This window comes from Echinops telfairi, unplaced genomic scaffold, assembly GCF_000313985.2.
Source record: "Echinops telfairi isolate 266 unplaced genomic scaffold, ASM31398v2 ScPeMD7_443;HRSCAF=831, whole genome shotgun sequence".
In the NCBI taxonomy this organism is placed as follows: domain Eukaryota; kingdom Metazoa; phylum Chordata; class Mammalia; order Afrosoricida; family Tenrecidae; genus Echinops; species Echinops telfairi.
Window position 1 is genome coordinate 7,341,505 of NW_022104341.1, and position 19,365 is coordinate 7,360,869.

Below are 19,365 nucleotides of genomic sequence, written 5' to 3' on the forward strand. Positions count from 1 at the left end.
CAGTGCATTAAGATAATGTGTAGGTAAATATGGAGTGGTTATTAACGCTTAAAACATACTCTTTATTTTGGGAAGATTTAAATATACACGAGTAGTCAGAAAGCCCTGGTGGTGTAACAGGTTATGCATTGAACTGAACCGCTAGGTCAGCCGTTTGAAACCTCCAACTGCTCCAAGGGAGAAAGGGGAGACCTCCTGCTCGTGTAGATATTTGCGATCTTGGAAACCCACAGAGGGAGTTCTACCTAGTCTTGTGGGGTCACAGTGAGTTGGAATTGACCCAATGCCAAAAGTGACTGGATTGAGAATATGAAGGGGCTTCAGAAAGTTTGTGGAAAAACATCCATTATCTTTTAATTCCATCTTCCATGAACTTTTGAAGCCCCCTCATAATAAAATGAGCTCCTACGTACTCATTGACTATTGTTGTTTTATCTTTACCTTCCGCTTTACCTCTTCTGGTATTATTTTGAAACAGTAAGACTCTGTATCATTTCATTTGTAGCAATTTTGATAACACATCTTTAAAAGATAATGCTTAAAAAAATCATAGCCATTCTTTTATCTTTATATTAAAGAATGACTTGGTTTTGATATATATTAAATTAATTTTATTCAAGTGCTCCTGTACTAAAAATTCCCAAGGAACCAGTTAGATATAATTTCTAGGGAATCGAACCTAGAAACAAAACAATTGGACTAACATTTTTTTTTTTAAAATTTTTCCTAACATTTTTTGTTTTTATTTAACATTTAGGTTATCAACATGACGGCTGAAGAAACAGTGAATGTAAAAGAAGTTGAAATAATTAAGTTAATTTTGGACTTCCTGAATTCAAAGAAGCTTCACATTAGTATGTTGGCCCTTGAGAAGGAAAGTGGAGTCATAAACGGCCTATTTTCAGATGATATGCTTTTTTTGAGGTATGATTCCATTAATATGATGAGGTTTGTAGCTCCCTCAAAGAAGTTAATAAGGTAACACGTAGAGGTAGAATTTTATAATCATGAAAATGTACAATTTAAAAATTATTTTTTAAATCACCTGTAGATGAATGATTTCAGTGGTAAGAGTCTGATTTATTTCACTTAGCATAATTCAGCCATTGCCAAAGGACAAATACTGTGTGATCCCACTTATATGAAATAGCAAATGCACAGAGACCCAAATATATTAGTGGTTTCCAGGGATGAGAGGGAGGGGGAAAGGAAGAGTCTGCTCAGGAGTTTCTGTTAATGGTAGTGGAATAATTTGAAAATGAATAAAGGCGATGACCGTTGTACAAAATAATGAATACTGAATTCTACAGATAAAAATGAAGAATGAGCACGTGTTTTGTTGTCTACATATTCACCACAATAAAGTAACAATAACAAAAAAAGAAAATGAGAGGTTAGACCCAGTAGAATGGGAAAGACCACTAAAGTCCCACTAAAAAGCCATGGCCCTTGATGTTTCCTCACTTGTAAAAGGAGTGATCTTTATGGTTTGCTATTGTTCTGAAATGTCTTTTATTAAGGTGAATTTTATTTGCCTTTCATTAAGATGAGTGGGCAAATTTGGTCTTTTCAGCTACCTGAAGTGAAATAAGTAATCGTTGCTTAATAGTAAAACAACAACAACAAGCAGACCTGACACTCACAGCTGCATTGTGACTGTGGCTCCAAGAAAGATCAGAAAAGCGTCAGACTCTTGTAAGACAAGGGAAATATTTCTGAAACCCTTTGGTTTAGCCATAGAAATGAAGCACACTCGTAGAAAAATACTCAGAACACTTAAAAATAAGTGATAGGAAATGCAGACAAGAAAAACCACCTCACTACTCAGGCACACTGTTATTTCTTTTTCTGTGGACCTGCAGAAAATAATAGAAATTCTTATGAATATATAATGTAGTATCCTATTTTATTAACATCAAAGAGATTTTCAATGTGATTACAAATTTATAAATATTTAAAAATTTCACTTAATTTCTTCAAGGCTCATCTATTTTTAGGTAATTAAATTATTTCATTGTTTCTTAAATATATATAATGCACTGTGGAACATCTTGAGCATGTTTTTAAAGATCATTTTATTGGGGGCTCGTACAGCTCTTACAACATTCCATACATCAATTGTATCAAGCACACCTGCACATATATTGCCACCATCACTTTCAAAACATTTTATTTCTACTTGAGCCCCTGGTATAAGCTTGTTTTCCCCCTCCCTCCCCGACCTTTCCACCCTCGAGCATCCTTGATCAATTATATATTGTTATTATTTTGTATTGTGCACTATCCATTGTCTCCCTTTCCCCCCCATTTCTGTTATTCATTCCCTTTGGGGTGGGTATGGGTGTGGCTGTATATACATCTTTTACACATGAGAATTTTTCTTTGTTCTGGGTTATATCCTTAGGATAGATTTTAGATGTGGAATTGCAGGATCAAACGAAATTAATATGTATGCCAAAATGCAAAGCTAAATATATCCTAACTTGAGTTGGATGAAGAAAAGAAAAACTTACATTTTGAAGCATAAATGTAGTCTCTGCTTGTTTGATACCAAATATCTTTGACAAAGAGAACAGATTTTTTAGACTTGGCATTTTGTGACTTTGAAAGCCTTAAGAAATGAAGTGTTTCTTAGTGATGAGAAAGGATTTTTAAAAACTCTATTTTATAAATGGAGTTTTAACAACTCATTTTTGACATCCGGTGGTTTGCATTATGAGTGCCATACATCATCCAGCTGCAGGAACTGTAGTTAGGAACTAGCACTGAGAGCATTCTGCTGGCCTGCTACTCCTGGGATTTGTTACTCACTCATTCACTACTGCTAAGCAATGCAGTTTCTGGAATCTGATCTCACTCACTCACTGCTATCATGTGAAGTCCAACTCTTGGAGACCCTGTGAGACAGGGTAAAACAGCCCCTGTGGACTTCTGAGACTTTAGGAGTGGAAACACTCATCTTTTTCCTGCGGAGTGGCTGATGATTTTGAATTGCTGACCCTGAGGTTAGCAGCCCAGTGTGTAATCTACACCACTGGAATTTGGTAGTGGCTCTCTAATTACTTGCTTTGTGTACATTTAGCGCTATCTTGTCTTCTGCTCTTTTAATTAATGTGATAGTCTGCTTTCATGCAACAAGTATAACTCAAGTTTTTGTTTATGTAGGCAGTTAATTCTCGATGGCCAGTGGGATGAAGTTCTTCAGTTCATTCAGCCTCTGGAGTGTATGGAAAAATTTGACAAGAAAAGGTAAGATTTCATCTGAAGTTTTTAGGGTCTTTATGATTGGTATAAATTTAGTGAAGCAAAACACTAACCAAAAATTTTAAATCAAGACAGCGTTTTTTATGTATGCATATTCAATTCCATTGAGTTGGCGCACTTGCAGAGGACAGTTAAGAAAGAATCTTATATGCAAACCGTCTTAGTAAACAGAGCTGATTTCAAAATGTCACTAGGGCCATATCTGAAACAGCTTTCTTCTTATTGACACCAAAGCTTCAAAGATGCCATTCCATTGTCTTCTGACCTCCTTTGTTTCTGATGCTAGGCCTGTTCTCATTTACATCCTTTTACTATATCTAGCAACCAAACCCATTGCCATTAAGTCAACTCTGACTCATAGTCACCCTATTTTGGACAGATTAGAACTATCCTTGGGTTTCTGAAACTACCTCCTTGCGGGAGCAGATAGCCTCATTTTCTTCCATGGAGTGGCCAATAGGCTTGAGCTACTGACCTGGAGTTAGCAGCCCAGTGTTACCAAGGTTGCTTATTATGAGTATATATTTGGCCCACTAGTTTTCCTAAGGAATAGTGACTCAGTGGATAATGCATATCAAAAGATTGGTGGTTCAAATTTACCAGCTGCTATGCAGAAAAAGTTGTTGTAGGCTGCTCTCAAGCAACAAGCTGTGGTGTTTTTATCACTTTCTCTGGGACTCCCAAACCTTTTGCTGACTCCTCAAGCTTATAAAATGACAACTTTCTACCCTTGTCTCAAGGGTGTTTTAAATTCTATACCATTGGCTAAATTAATGACACTATCAATAGAATTACTTTATGCCTGAGGGTGATGATTGATAATGATCTCTAACATAAAATGATAATGATTTCTCCAAGGTGAACTAGAGACAAATACGAACCATTTAAGCTATACAAATGGGTTTGGGCTTGCACTTAATTCTAGTCCCAACCTAAGAACAATCAGTTCTTATGACATGACCCTGCTTGACTCACCGTCATGAAGAGATCACTGAAGATATGGGTGCTGTAGCAAAGTGTAGTGAAGAAACTAGATGGTGCCTGGCTATCAGAAATAATAGCATCTGGGGTCTTAAAGACATGTGTTGAAACAAGTTGCTATCCAAGTGAGGCATCAACTAAGTCTACATGAAAGAAGCATATCAGACTGTGTGATCCAAGGATTGTAATAATAAAATCCAAATCTGAAGAGGGAATGGGATCAGATCTTAAATTGTGAACACCTGGTTTGTAGAAGGCTGTGGTTGACAGTGGAAACCCAAAGTCCATTTGCAGGGTCCACACATAGATTAAGCTTCTGGTGAATCCCCACTGATCATAATTGAGGGATGTGAATAGCCTTGGTATCTCCTTTTTGACTCATTTTAAATTTGTTTCAGTTTTAATATTTTCTCCTTTCTTTGTGATTGAGGTTTTTCTGTTTTACTTTGCTATTGTTAGTCTGTTTAAAAAAATGTTTTTCTGTAAATGGAATCCAGCTTAGGTAAATCTATAGAGACGGTAACTGAATTAATTATAACAGTTGTAATTGGAGGAGGTTGGGGGAAATTGAGAGCTAATAACAATAAGGGCAAGGAGGAAGAAAATGTTATAAAATTGATCTTTAAATGATTGGACCACTGAATTGTATAATTTATGAATTACATGCCAGTAATATTACTAAATAAAAAATAAAGTAAAAAAGTTTTAAAATAGACAACTTTTCTGATTTGAGTTTTAGTTCCCAATATGTGGATGGTAGCATGCTCTGAGGTCAGAAACCATATGCCTTTGAATATCATGCCCGGAACATCTGATTTTTCAAGTATTGACTCTCCTTAGTTTTTTCTAGCTTTTGGTCGCTCACCAGTGCTTTTAAGTAGTGGTTGTTTTATTTTTTATCCTTGGTTTATCATTGTTATCTGAAGGAAAATCAGCCAGATAACAAGTTTCTCCACTGTTACCATTACCATTATAACTTCTTATTTTCTTTTGGTTCTGTATTTATACTAGGCTATTTGAATATCGCTTTCCTTTTGTGCATTTTGTTTATCTGGAAGTAGTCCTTCTGTTCACCATCATTTATTTAGAGCTTTTTGTTGGCACACTTCTAATCATTTTCAAACAACAATTCTTCTTCTTTTTTTTTTTTTACAACAATTCATCTCAATCCTTCTGATCAAATTAGTTTTGAACTCCTTTGAGGCCTTGCTGAATCCAACACACATTTCCCCCCCTAATTTACTAGATAACCTTCCTGAAGCCAGGAACTTAATTTTATTGAGTACATATTTTCTACTACAAAAACGGTTGAAAGAATGACTAAAGGTTCATTGTCCCCCTTTCAATCCTTAGAATCATTATTTCTTTAAAGTGCTTAATGCATTAAAAGTGTTTTAGTTCTTAGGTCATGGAAGCTGTTTGCTTTTTTCCATCCCATTCTGAGAAATTCCTGTTAAGAAGTTTTTTGTTTTCTTTTAAAGCAGTTTTATTAGCACTTCATCCAAATGTCATACAATTCAATAATTCAATCATATCATCATATCAAGAACAGTTGTACAATTATCACCACCATCAATTCTAGAACATCCTTTTACTCCTTGTACTCATATTCATGTAATTATTTTTTCCTAATTGTGGCAGAAATATACACAAAAAACATTTTCTAATCCTGTGACGTCTACAAGTATAATCCGTGCCATTGGTTGTATACTCTTCAAGGTGTGCAACCATCGAGATGGTTTCCCAATGATGCCACCACTATTAACATAAGCTGAGTGCCCCAAACAACGGGGAAGCTTTGAGTTCATTGCTGTTTTGTTCCTCGTTAGGGCTGCTGTCCATCTCTTTCTTCCCCTCCAACCTTGTCTTTAGTAGATCTGTGTTACTAACAACAAGCAAACAAAAATGATGTATTTGGGGATAAAAATAATTTTAAATGTAATAGACATTGATTTCTTTTTAGGTGACCTTTTGCACCTTCCCTAAAAATTGCCTTTTTAAGTAGAATACTGAAACTCGAAATCCTTCCTTTGTGTGTTCAATTGTCACAATTTGCTACTGGAACGATATCTTCAATGTAATAGGCTACTGAACTATATCTTCAATGTAATAAGCTAGTAAACATTTTTAGTAATTTTTAAAAGAATGCTTTGTAAATATATTTATTAGACATTGCAAAAATACTAGCATTAAAAATGTCTTTTAAAAAAATAATTATTTAGTCCATTAAACTTCATCTCTTTTGCCTCAAAACGTGTTTGATTTCCACTCGTTGAGATTGTGGCCATTCAGCTTTTTAATATTTTGTCCTTTTATTTTTTACAGGTTTCGTTATATTATCCTAAAGCAGAAGTTTCTAGAAGCGTTATGTGTTAACAATGCAATGTCAGCAGAAGATGAGCCCCAGCATGTAAGATTTTTATTCCTGAAGGTTTGCGCCATAGTCTTGTTTTCAGCCATAAATATTTTCTTCACTAAAACTAAGGATGAGTATCATAAATTTTAAAAGTTTTCATCAGCGAGTATGGGCCAAGGTTGGCTATGTTGCAAATGTAGAGCTTTCAGTGTGTATAATTTCCAAACTTGTTCAGTGGGATCCCTGAACGGCTGGCTGGTTGCATAGTATGTGCTCCGCTCTTTGGTTTATATAGCAATAGATGTCTCACTGGATGACTCTTCATTAATGCCTCTGACCTCAGAATTGAGTTTCTTTGTCTTTACAATATTGTCTTTGATCCGAGAGTTTTTTAAATTGTTTTTCTTTATTACAGTATAAGTGTTGTTGTGAGGTACCATCAGATATGTTGTTATTCTAAGAGACTATGCACAACAGAAAGAAAAACACTGCCTTATTTTGCACCGCGTTTACATTTTATGTTTTGCTGTGTTTGCGGCCATTGCTACAGCGAGTGTGTCAGTCTCTCGTTGAGATTCTTTCCCCCTTTTGCTGACCCTCCTAAAGTATGTCCAGAGTACAGGAGGTGACGTCTCCTCATCATCACCTACGAGGAGCATTCTGACTGTGCTTCTGTTGAGATCGGTGTGTTCATTCTTCTGACGGCTAATTTAGCCTTCCTCGTCAACACCATAATTCAGAGGCATTGGTTCTTCCGCCTTCCTCCTTATTGTCCAGCTGTCATATGCATATGAGCCAATTTAAAATACCTAGTCTTGGGTCAGACTCACCTTAGTTCTCTAAGTGAAATCTGCTTTTTAACATTTTAAAGAATTCTCTGGCAGCAGTTTGCTCAATGCAATCTATTCTTTGATTTCTTGACTGATGCTTTCATAACCATTGATTGTGGATCCAAGTAAAATGAAATCCTTGATTACGTTAGTCTTTTCTGTTTTTCGTGCTAGTGCTTATGTTTCAGTTGTGAAGTTTGTTTTCTTTATATAGAGGTGTAATTCCCACTGAAAGCTGCAGTCTTTGAGAGTCACCAGAAACTAGTTAAAGTTGTCTTGACTTTCTGCAGACAAGGTTGTGCCACCTGCATGTTGAGTGTTGTTAATGAGTCTTGCTCTAGTCTTGATGCTATAGTCCAGCTTCTGGACTAGATAAAGAAGAAACACACTTTCCCAGATTTTAAACTTGAAATATACCTTGTCTGTACAAACAACTGCCTCTCAGTCTATGCACAGGTTTCATGTGAGTACAATTAAATGTTTTGGAATTCTCGTTCTTTGCGATGTTACCCAAGATTTGTTTTCATCCATACTGTCAAATGCCTTTGCATAAAACATAAATAAAAATCTCTTTGGAATTCTCTGCTTTCAGCAAAGATCCAGGTGATATCAACAATCTCCCATTCCATGTCTTCTTATTTGTGTGTAATATCAATGACTTTGTTTGGTAATTTCTGCTTCCTGTTGGCTCACCTCTCTTTGGAACGAGCACAAACAACGGTCTCTTCCAGTCAGTTGGCTAGGTAACTGACGTCTAAATTTCTTGGCACAGAAATGTGAATTCTTCGTTTGTTGAAGCATCTCATTTGGCATCTCCATCAATTCTGGGAACATTGTTTCATTGCTGATGTCTTCATTGCAGCCTGCATGTCTTACCTCAATCTGCGACATTGACTAACTTTTCACAACGTGTTAACCTTTTTTGTGTTTTAGTTTACTCCCTCCCCAGTACTCTAGTGTCTTGCTCGCTCTTCTTTGCTTTTGAGTAGTTTTTGACCTTTTGGCTTCATAGTGATGGTTTTTAAGTAGTGTACCAGTCTTAGGGATAACACCCTATTCTTACTGACCTTTTGCTGTTTCATTAAAAGGTGATCTTGATAGGTTTGTTTTTGTTTGAATAGTGTCTCATCAGAGTGCATTGGAAAGCAGATTAATGCAGATGTAGCTAGATTAAAAGTCAGCACCTTATTGTTCTCCTTTTGACTCATTTGAAATTTTTTCTACTTTATTATTTTCAGCTTTCATTTTGATTGAGGTTTTTCTCTATTGTATTTTGTGTGCATGTTTTTCTTCATATGAACTCTAGTTTAGGTAAATCTATAGAGACAGTAACTGGATCAGTAGGTTCTAAAGATTATGGCAGGAAGGTTGGAGGGAGATGATGAGCAAATAATAATGAATACAAGGATGAAGAAAATATTCTAAAATTGATTGTGGTGGGGATTCGACAATTCTTTTTAATGTTTAACCATTGCATTATATGACATGGAAATTATATGTCAATAAAGCTGCTTAAAAAAAAAAAATGATGTCTCAGCACCAAGCAGTGTTTTGTTCTGTTGTACTTGGGGTCACTGAGCTAGAATGTTAGCCAATTCTCTCTTTGGCATAGTGACTCTGTGGATGGGGGGTCTTCAAAACGTTCATGGAAAAATGGAGTTAAAATACATAAATAAAAATAGAATATTTTTCTTTCGAGAAATTAGTTTATTTTATATTGGTTATAAATCTAAGTCTTCTCCGAGTAACTGTGCTGTGTTGCTGACCCTGACCCATGGTGACCCATGTGTGCAGAGTAGGGTCTTTGAGGATGTGGATTTGTATTTTTAACTTTTTATTATAGGGATTCATGTGAAGATTTGCAGAGCAGATGAGTTTTCCATGTAATAACTCAGACACATTTTGTTTCGTAGCATTGCCTACAATCCCCACAGTGTACCACCACTTATCCTACTTCCTCCTACGCTTCCTGTTTCCCTCCCTCCTCCTCTCCTAACCGTTCAGAACTATGCCCATTTACTTGGGTAGGTGCTGCCTTTTTAACTTTTATTTTTATTCTAAGGTGTATGTACTTCCCTTGCGTTATTGTTCCCTTATAGACCTGTCCATTGTTTAGCTGAATATTGAGCTATGGGGTTGAACTCCTTTTTAGACCTAAAGGAATGACTGAGCACCCTAGCTAGTTTCATGGGTTCTACCAATTTCTGTTTGACCAGTAAGCCTGGTCTATTTTGGTTGTCGATGGTTTTGTGTTTTATTCCACATTTTCTTCCCACTCTATCCAGGACCTTCTAATGTGATCTTTGTCAGAGCAGTTAGTAAGGGTAGCCAGGCGCCATCTACTTCTCTGGCCTGCATGTCGTGGAGACTTAGGTCCGAGTGTTCCTTTCAGTCCACTGGACTAATTGTTTCCATTCGCCTTCTATCTTCTTAACTCCTTTCTCCAGACAGGGAGACACCAATAGTTGTACCTTATATGGCTGCTCATGAGCTTGTAAAACCTCAGTAGCTGCTCACCAAAGTGGGATGTAGAGCATTGTTTTTGTGGACTATGTAATACCAATTAACCTTGGCGTTTCCTGACACCATGGTCTTGAACCCACAGACCCAGCATTTTCTCACCTGAAGGTGTTTGGTTATATCTAAGAAGTTTTGTTGATAACTTTGCCTCCTCTTTATTCCATCATGTTCATGGATATATTTGTAGTAAAGATAAATACACATGTGTGAATATCCACTGTCAAGCCTATATTTGCCCTTTCATAATTGACTTACTTTACTTATGATGCCCTTCGTGTTTATCCATCTTTTTTTTTCTTTTTTCCTTTTTTTTCTGTTTATTTTTTTTTGTTTATCCATCTTATGAAGTGTTTTGCACATTCCTTGTTACTCTGTAACATGTGCAGTGTTCCATTGTGTGTAGGTACCACCGTTTGCTTATTCTTCCTTTTATGGGTTTTCTATCTTTCTTTTTTGTGAACAGTGCTGCTGTAAACCTGGGTGTGCATGTATCTGTTCATCTCAAGGCTTTGTTTCCTTAGGGTATGGACCAAGTAGAGGGATTACTAAGTCACGTGGTATTTCCGTTCCCAACTTTTTTTAATGACCCTGTTTTTCTATTTTAAAAAAAGTTGCATATGTAACCACACATACGGAAGCATTATCATACAAAGTATTAACAGGGTTGCCTTTAGGCAGTAGATTTACAAACCAAAACCAACCCCCTGCCTTGGTGTTCCTTCCAACACACAGCAGCCCCGAGGGCAGAAGAGGCCACTTCACTTCATCAGGGTTCTGGAGCTGGACTTCCTTGTTTGTTATTACTAAACCATTTTACTGGGGGCTCCTACAGCTCTCATCACAATCCATGCATACATCCATGGTGTCAAGCACATTTGTACATAAGTTGCCATCATTTTCAAGACATTTTCTTTCTACTTGAGCCCTTGGTATCAGCTCATTTCCCCCAACCTGCCCCAATTTTTTACAGAAGTGCCATACCTTTATCTAAAGTGGTTGTACCATCTCTTCACATGCTCACCAGCATTTGTTGTTTTTCTGGTGTTTTTTTTTTTTAGCTTTCTTTTAATGCTGTGGTGAGATGATAGCCCATGTTTTGATTTGCATCTCTGTAATGGCTAATGATCACAGGCTTTTCTTCATGTGGTTATTAGCTGCCTGAATGTGTTCTTTGGTGAAATATGGTTCATTCTTCTGCCTATTTCAAGACTGGGTTGTATATCTTTTTCTTATTGAAATGTTAATTTAAAAATTTTTTAGAGATTAATCTGCTATACAATGTGTCTGTCACTGGCAAAACATTTCTTACTGATGTCTTTTCCTTCTTAATGCCTCAAAAATTAGTATGTTTATTTTGAAGCACAAAAAATAAAATTCATGCCTTGTTTTTTCAGTATGCACAAACTTTTTAAAGATCTGTCCTATTCCTTCGTCTTTCAATACTTTGCCCATAGAATCCTTCAGTGTTGCAACTCATGACTTGAATTTTAAAATTTCAGCCTCAGAAATGCTGCGTGTGCTCTTCCCTTTTAGTTTTCTACCTCCAGCTCTTCATACATTTTACTGTGATGTTTTATTTTGTCTTCTTGAACTGCCCTTTGGAATGCTCTCGCCAGGCCTTTCACTTGGCTCTCTTTGGCTGCTCCACGATCAAGAAGACTGTTTCAGTCTCCTCTGACATCCACTTTGCTCTCTGTTCCTTTTCTCTGCCTCTTTAATGACCTTCTATTCTTGATGTCAATTCACAGTTTATCTGGTCTTTGGTCATTAGTGTTCAATGCATCTGTTCTTGATATAGTTTCTAAATTCAGGTGGGATATACTCAGTGTCCTACTTTGGCTCTCGGGGACTTAACTGTAGTAAAAATTTGGAGGGGAGGGGGCCATCCCCCACCGCTAGTCCTGGGTTCAATAAATGCACAATTTTACGGTTGAGTTATATATGTATTTTATATTAAATTCATCGAGAGCATGAGCGATAGAAGAGATATTACATTAATGCAGTCAGATACATTACATGGTAGCATTGCTCACCTCAGTCCAGCTTGGTGGTCCATGTGGAGAGGGGGATGGGAGAGAGGACGGGAGAGGAGAGGGGGAAGAGGGGAGCAACCAGTGAGAGCCCAACGAGAGAGGCCAGAGAGAGCTCTCTATTGCTAACCCACCCCTATATACCTTTGAGGGGGGTGCCAGCCCACTAATTACAGGTAAAGACATACGTCACAGGAAGGGGTTGCACTATAGGTTACACAGTAATGAGGAGGGGTGGTCTAGGGACATACACGCAATAGGAAGAGGGATTGGGGTATACCTGTGACAAGATGGGCGGATCCTAGATTTAGTATGGCAGCTTAACTTTGGATGTCACAGGGCCAGTTTGACATGTTCCTGGCTCAACTGATAGAGAACATTATCAGTAGGATGTGAACTCCTCCTGTCCATTGTCCCCAGCAGCAGGGAGCAGGCCCACTGCAGTCTGGCGACTGATCTCAGGGAGGATGCCCTTTAGCATCTACCTCCCCCCAACACTTAATTTTTTTTTCTTCTGCTTGAAGTTACATAAGGGCAGTTGATTGTCAGTTTGTAGTCAGCTCCTGGCCTTGTTCTGACTGAAGCACTGAGGTTTTCCGTAGTCTCTTTCCACAGATAGATTCCTTTTTGTCCCCTATGTAATATATCCTGTGGGTGCCATGCATGTAGTTGCCACCTACGTTGCTGAAAAAAGGTTTTTCCAGTGAAGACGCTGTTAGTCCTGCAAAATCCTATAATGTAATTTCAGGCACCAGGGCAACTAATGATCCTTATTTGTTTCCACCTCTTGCCTTCCAATCACTAGTAATGATCAATAATACACCCACAAGCTGCTGTTACTTGACAACGTAGTATTTGAACTTAAATTTGAGCAGATTTCTGCCCATTATATGTTACTAATATGCCCAAACACCCTGCTGTGAGGACAACTTTGTAGCACCTTGAAGTAAAAGAGCTTAGGTATGATTAAAGGATTGAAGTTTGTACCTAGTTTAGTTTTTTGTTAATTCTAGACTTCGCAGCCCTATCATAAATTGACATAAATTATAGCAAACTCCAAGTAGGCTGATCATTGACTTGCCAAAAGAAATTGTAAAATACTATGGAAAATTCTGACATCATGAAACATTAATTCAGTCAGGAAATCACAGCTTCAGAGATGCTGTGAAGCCATGGAGATTCAGAGACACAAATCGATCTGTTGAGCATCTTTTCATGTGCTTGTTGGCTTCTTTGTTGAACAGTCTGTTCAAGCCTTTGCCTGTTGTTCAGATTGAGATGTCTTCTTGTTGTTACATTGTAGAAGTTTATGTGTATCTATATCTGTCAACATGAAAACCACAGATATGAATATTACCATATGAAGATTAATATCTTACATACGTTTACATATATATCTCAACTTGATGTATATATTTATTTGATATAGAGTCTTATCTAAAAATGCTCTCCCAATCTGTAAGTTGCCTTTGTTTTACAAAAATATTTACTTTTTTTGAGGACCTATTTATTTTGCCCTTTGCTGCTGAGCTTTTGTCATGGGAACTTAATTATTTGCATCCTAAAAACACGTTTCATTTGAAAATGATACAGTTTTAACTCTGAACCAGAACACTATTTGTACATATGTAAATTTAATGTGTAAATTAACCAATGCTATATCCTTTTAATTTTACTAGTGGAAATGTGTTGGGTCTTGATTTGAAAGTTGTTACATGTCCTACAAATCATATGGATTTTCTTTGGCGCCAGCGAGTATCAGTTCACAATTGAGTTCAAAATAAAAGTTGGTGAAGTACCACTGTGTTTGAATAAAGCTGTCTTTTATCGTTTGTTATCCCTCAACATTTCTCTTCGTAGTGATCCTGTGTTGTTTTTACAGCTGGAATTCACCATGCAAGAAGCTGTGCAGTGCTTGCACGCCCTTGAAGAGTACTGCCCTTCTAAAGATGACTACAGCAAGCTCTGCCTGCTCTTGACGCTGCCTCGCCTCACCAACCACGCCGAGTTCAAGGACTGGAACCCCAGCACCGCGCGGGTTCACTGTTTTGAAGAGGCCTGTGTCATGGTGGCAGAATTTATTCCAGCTGATAGGAAGCTGAGTGAAGCTGGCTTTAAAGCAAGTAATAATCGTCTATTTCAGCTTGTAATGAAGGGTCTGCTTTACGAATGTTGTGTGGAATTTTGTCAAAGTAAAGCAACTGGAGAAGAAATTACAGAAAGTGAAGTGCTTCTTGGCATTGACCTCTTATGTGGTAATGGCTGTGATGACTTGGATCTCAGTTTGTTGTCATGGCTTCAGAACCTTCCATCTTCTGTGTTCTCCTGTGCGTTCGAACAGAAAATGCTTAACATTCATGTCGATAGACTTCTGAAGCCTGCCAAAGCTGCATACGCTGATCTTTTGACTCCTCTTATCAGCAAACTCTCTCCCTATCCGTCATCCCCAATGAGAAGACCTCAGTCAGCTGATGCCTATATGACCCGCTCGCTGAACCCTGCTTTAGATGGGCTCACCTGTGGACTGACCAATGACAAGAGAATCTCGGACCTTGGCAACAAAACTTCTCCAATGTCACACTCCTTTGCTAACTTCCACTACCCCGGGGTACAGAACCTTAGTAGAAGTCTCATGCTTGAGAATACAGAATGCCATAGTATTTATGAAGAATCCCCTGAGCAGTGAGTATATGCTTATGAAAATGAGGATGCTCCACATCTGTGAGATAATCCTGTGCTCGTGCACGTGTGTGTGTGTGTGTGTGTGTGTGTGTGTCGGGGAGGGGGTGTTGTGTGTTAAAGCTCAAGCACATTTAGTTGAAAGTTCTTAAATGTTAAAACATATTTCTAAGTCACTTAGGAAAAGAGCTTTAAAATTGTAATTGTTAAATCCTGTGAATTTGAATCCACTTGATGGCAGTGAGCCCTGCTGGCTCAAAGATTAAAGTGCCCAGGCACCAGTAAGACAGTCAGCTTTTGAAATGCACAGAGTCCACGTGCGAGGAAGAGATGGCATCCTGCTCCCGTGAAGCTCCCAGCCCGGGAAACCTTATGGGGCAGGTCTACTCTGTCCTGTGGGGTCACTAGGACTCAAAGGTGGTGGACATAGTTTAGGATATTATTCTTTAGCTGGTTTAAAGGTGGTATAGATACATTGAAGAAAACTTATTAAAAAACTAGGAGATTATAGGATAAAATTAAAGTCTTACATAATCTTGCAGTTAGATGACCATGTTTTTTCATAAGTTTTAAGAATTTGGAATAATACTTTATATATTTTCACATAATCTGCTTTTTCCATTTGGTAGATCGTAGATGTTTCCCTATATTAAAATATTGTGACATTTTTGAGATCAGTGATGACTATTCAGTGTGCAATATTCTGCTGCTTGTGTAGAGTACCCTAATTTTAATCAATTATTGTAGGAAACCAGGTTATTTACAGTTTTTTTTGCCTTGTACATAGAAGTGTAATGAAAAATCCTGTGCATAAAAATTCTGATACTTTCTGCATATCTTTTTATAAAAAAATCATTTTATTGGGGGCTTTCATAGCTCTTAGCACAATACATACATTCATCCATTTGTTGCCATCATCATTCTCAAAACATTTTCTTTCTACTTGAACCCTTGGTATAAGTTCCTCCTCCCCCACCCACCCTCCCTCATGAACCCTTGATAATTCATATATATATATATTTTTTTTTTAATGTCTTACATCGACCATTGTCTCTCTTCACCCACTTTTCTCTTGTCCATCCCCTTGGGAGCGGTTATAGGTCTATCATTGTAATCGGTTCACCCTTTTCTCCCCCACCTTCCTCTTCCTCACCTGGTACCAATACTCTCATTATTGGCCCTGAGGGGTTTATCTGTCCTGGATTCCCTGTGTTTCCAGCTCTTATCTCTACCTATGTACATGCTCTGATCTGGCCGGGTTCGCAAGGTAGAATTGAGGTCATGATAGTGGAGGGGAGGAAGCATTAAAGAGCTAGAGGAAAGTTGTTTCATCGTTGCTGTACTGCACCCCGGCTGGCTGGCCTCTTCCTTGTCACCCTTCTGTAAGGGGATGTCCATTTATCTGCAGATGGGCTTTGGGTCTCCACTCCATGCTCCCCCTCATTCACACTGATAAGCTTTTTTTGTTCTGGGTCTTTGACTGCACATCTTTCTTTAGTAGTCCTTGATATACATGAAGGAAATGAATGTTATAGCTCCCATTCAACTTTTCATTCAAAGCTGGCATGAAAGCATGACCTCCTGATTAGCAGTTCTGCAAACCTTTCTGTCTTTTACTCATCAGGATGTGACTGCTTTCCTGTTACTCAGAGTTGGCAACTGTATGAAGTATTAGTATTGCCTTTAATAAACTTATTTCAGTACAAAAGCCGAACCTTTTCACAGTCATATAGCAAGCATAGTTAGGTCTATCTTGTGCTAAAGAAGAGGTTCTGGATTTAAAATTTCTGTTTATAATTAATGGAAGGGGGATCTTTAACATACAAGAGCTACAGGATGAATATATGGGGAAGCAATTTCTGTGAAGATTATAGGGAATTTGTGACATGTTCTTTAATGAGAGTGGAGGATGCTAGGGTCTGTCAAGTGAGGAACTTACTGAAAGGTAAGGCGTAAGGAGACTTCTTGAGGTACTTCATTACTCCAAATTTACTATTTGAAATCTAGAGATAACCAGTGATGAAAATGGATTGATATTTCCTATAGGAGCATGTTATATCTCAGTGGAATAGGGAGTTTTTAGCTTTGATTGAACGTTCCAATCCTTTTGGAAAAAATCTCCATTGTCTAAGATGCTGGATTTCATTCTGGGGGAAACTGTTGACTTGTGCATCGTTAGGAAAGTCTTTTTTTTTTGGAAAGTCTTTACAAAGAAAAAGATGCGCTAGGTGTCACCAAATCTGACTGTACGTGTGCTGTCGCCTATTAGAGAGAGTAGACGTCGAGAAATAGATGCATAAGGATGACTTCTTGTCCATCTGTTTTTTTATCCATTTAAGAAGTGGGATACGGTAGACCATTAAAAATAAGCAGATAGGTAAAACATGACGTGAAAAAACAAATAGCACATGTATTATCAGCTGAGCAGTAGCAGCACTCCAGGAAACATGAAAATGGGCAATTTATGATGCAAGACAGTGTGGATTAATGAAAAGAATGTTGTCTTTGTTAAACTTGAACTTGATCACTGGTATTGCCATTTACCAGTTATGTGAGCTTGGGAAAAGTCACTTGCTCTCTCTGAGGCTCAGTTGTCTCCTCTGTAAAAAACCAATAGTTTAACTCACTTGCAAAATGAGTTGAAGCTCCGAACAGAGGCAGGCCTGTAACTGGTGCTTAGTACATGAAAATCTCTCCCTTTTGGAGTTCAAGCCCTTGGTGAATTAAGTACAGTGTGTCAAAGGGGCTGCCAATAAGGAGTCCTCTGGCAAAGCAGTGGCTTAGGTGTTGAGCTGCTGATCACAAACTCAGCAGTTCAAATGGTGGGAGAAAGCTGCTCTGTGGCAGAAAGGTGAGGCTGTCTGCTTCCATGGCGATTTACAGTCTCAAGCCCTATCTATGTTGGGTCACTAGGATTCAGAATAATTTTGGGCATATGGCAGAGTTACTGTGCTGTGAATAATAAACACTAGTTAGTTTGGAAAAACGTTACCTGGTTTTAAAAACACTTTAGGTATAATTTAGGAGCCCTGTTATGGTGTAGTGGTTACTCACTGGGCTGCGAGCTACAGGGTCGACAGTTCAAAACCACCAGCAGCTCACTCCATGAAAGACTGAGCTTTTTACTCCCATAAACAGCCACAGTCTTGGAAACCCACAGTGGGTCTATATGAGTCAGCACTGACTCGGTGTCAGTGAGTTTGGTTTTGGGGATGTATAATTAAAAAATACTGAGAGGTTCACTTAGATTAATTACGTTAAGGATGCCATGCATAGGCTCCTATTTATGATAATACAAGTTTGAAATCAGTCTTCATTTAAAATATATTGGAATGTTTAGTGTGTGCTAACACAATGCCACATTGCACATTGCTGCATCCTTGGACAGGATTGAATTACTCTGGTGTATAAGAAGATAAAATAGGAAAGATTTATAAGAGGATATGTAGTGTTTTGTAAGTATATTTTTCATTTGCACAGAAATAGACACAAAGCAAAAGAAAGATGAATCAGTTGAACTTGTAAGCTTTGGCTATTCAACATAGTGGTTTCAAAATTATACATAGGCTTGGACTGGCCCTCGAGTTGGAGTCTGAAAATCTAGGTTCTAGGTCCGGCTCTATTTAATGCAATTGTAGGAAAGTCACTTAAGTCTGCTTCCTCGTCTGGGAAATGGGAGTGATAACTGAGTCCGCAGGTGACTTCATCATCCACTGTTGCCACATCAGAAATACCAGAAACAGATGACTTTAACAGACAGACATTTATTCTAGTGGAAGATTGCTGACTTTGGGGGAATGTCCTTCTTTCCTTTCTACATCGGTGAGCACGGTGTTCCTTGGATGGCTGTGTATGGCTTGGCATCAATCTTTCCTTGTGTCTAGGAGGTTCTGAGCACAGGGACCCCAGGTCCAAAGAATGCACTCCACTCCCAGCTTTTCTCTTGTGGTGATATGGTAAGGTCCCTAGATCTCTGCTCCTTTGTTTAACCTATTTTATATCTCAAAAGACATTGACTCAAGGTAGGACATAATCCTGTCAATTGTCTCTTATCTCATTAACACAATGCATCTAATCTTACCTCATTATCCATCATATAGGTTAGGATTTACAATAAATACCGTATATACTCGTGTATAAGTCAAGTTTTCCAGCACACTTTTTATTCTGTTTCTGTGGCAAAATTAGGTACCTGGGCTGATATTCGGGTTGGCTTATACTCGAGTGTATGTGGTAGTATAATTTTATATGATGACAAAATGAAGAATAATTACATCAGACCAGAAAATGGAGGAAAATGAGAATTATTGTCTAGCCAAGTTGAAACATGTTTTTGGGTAACACAGTTCAATACATGACAGCAGGTTCTTTATTGTACAAGTGAAGTGAGATGCTAGGCATTGTATATATTATAAAATTAAATAAAATATTACTTTTTTTGAGGTAATTTTTCTATCCATGTAATTATTAACTCTTAAAAATTCCTTTTTGATGGTCTTAAGAGAGGGACTTCTTAAAGCATAGTGTGATAGTGAAAGCTCTTCTCAGGTCGGTCTGCCTTTTCTTTTGAGTGTGTGTGTGTGTGTGTGCATATGTGTGTAGGCACTTAGAGATTGCATATTACTTGTAATGTCTCTTCCAATCGGTATTCCCAGCCATCTCACTCATTCAGTAAATATTTGAGTGCTTGTGTTTAACCACCTGA

General features: G+C 37.9%; 1 protein-coding gene across 1 annotated transcript in view; it reads left to right on the top strand.

The window, feature by feature from the left end:
- The first annotated feature begins 766 nt into the window (after positions 1-766).
- WDR47 (WD repeat domain 47) overlaps positions 767-19,365 on the top strand; it is a 48,909-nt gene continuing 30,310 nt past the window's right edge. The window contains exons 1-4 of the mRNA XM_013003783.2: positions 767-924; positions 3,166-3,249; positions 6,571-6,655; positions 13,864-14,663. Coding sequence (XP_012859237.1) covers positions 767-924; positions 3,166-3,249; positions 6,571-6,655; positions 13,864-14,663 — 1,127 coding nt within the window. The remainder of the gene's footprint in view (positions 925-3,165; positions 3,250-6,570; positions 6,656-13,863; positions 14,664-19,365) is intronic.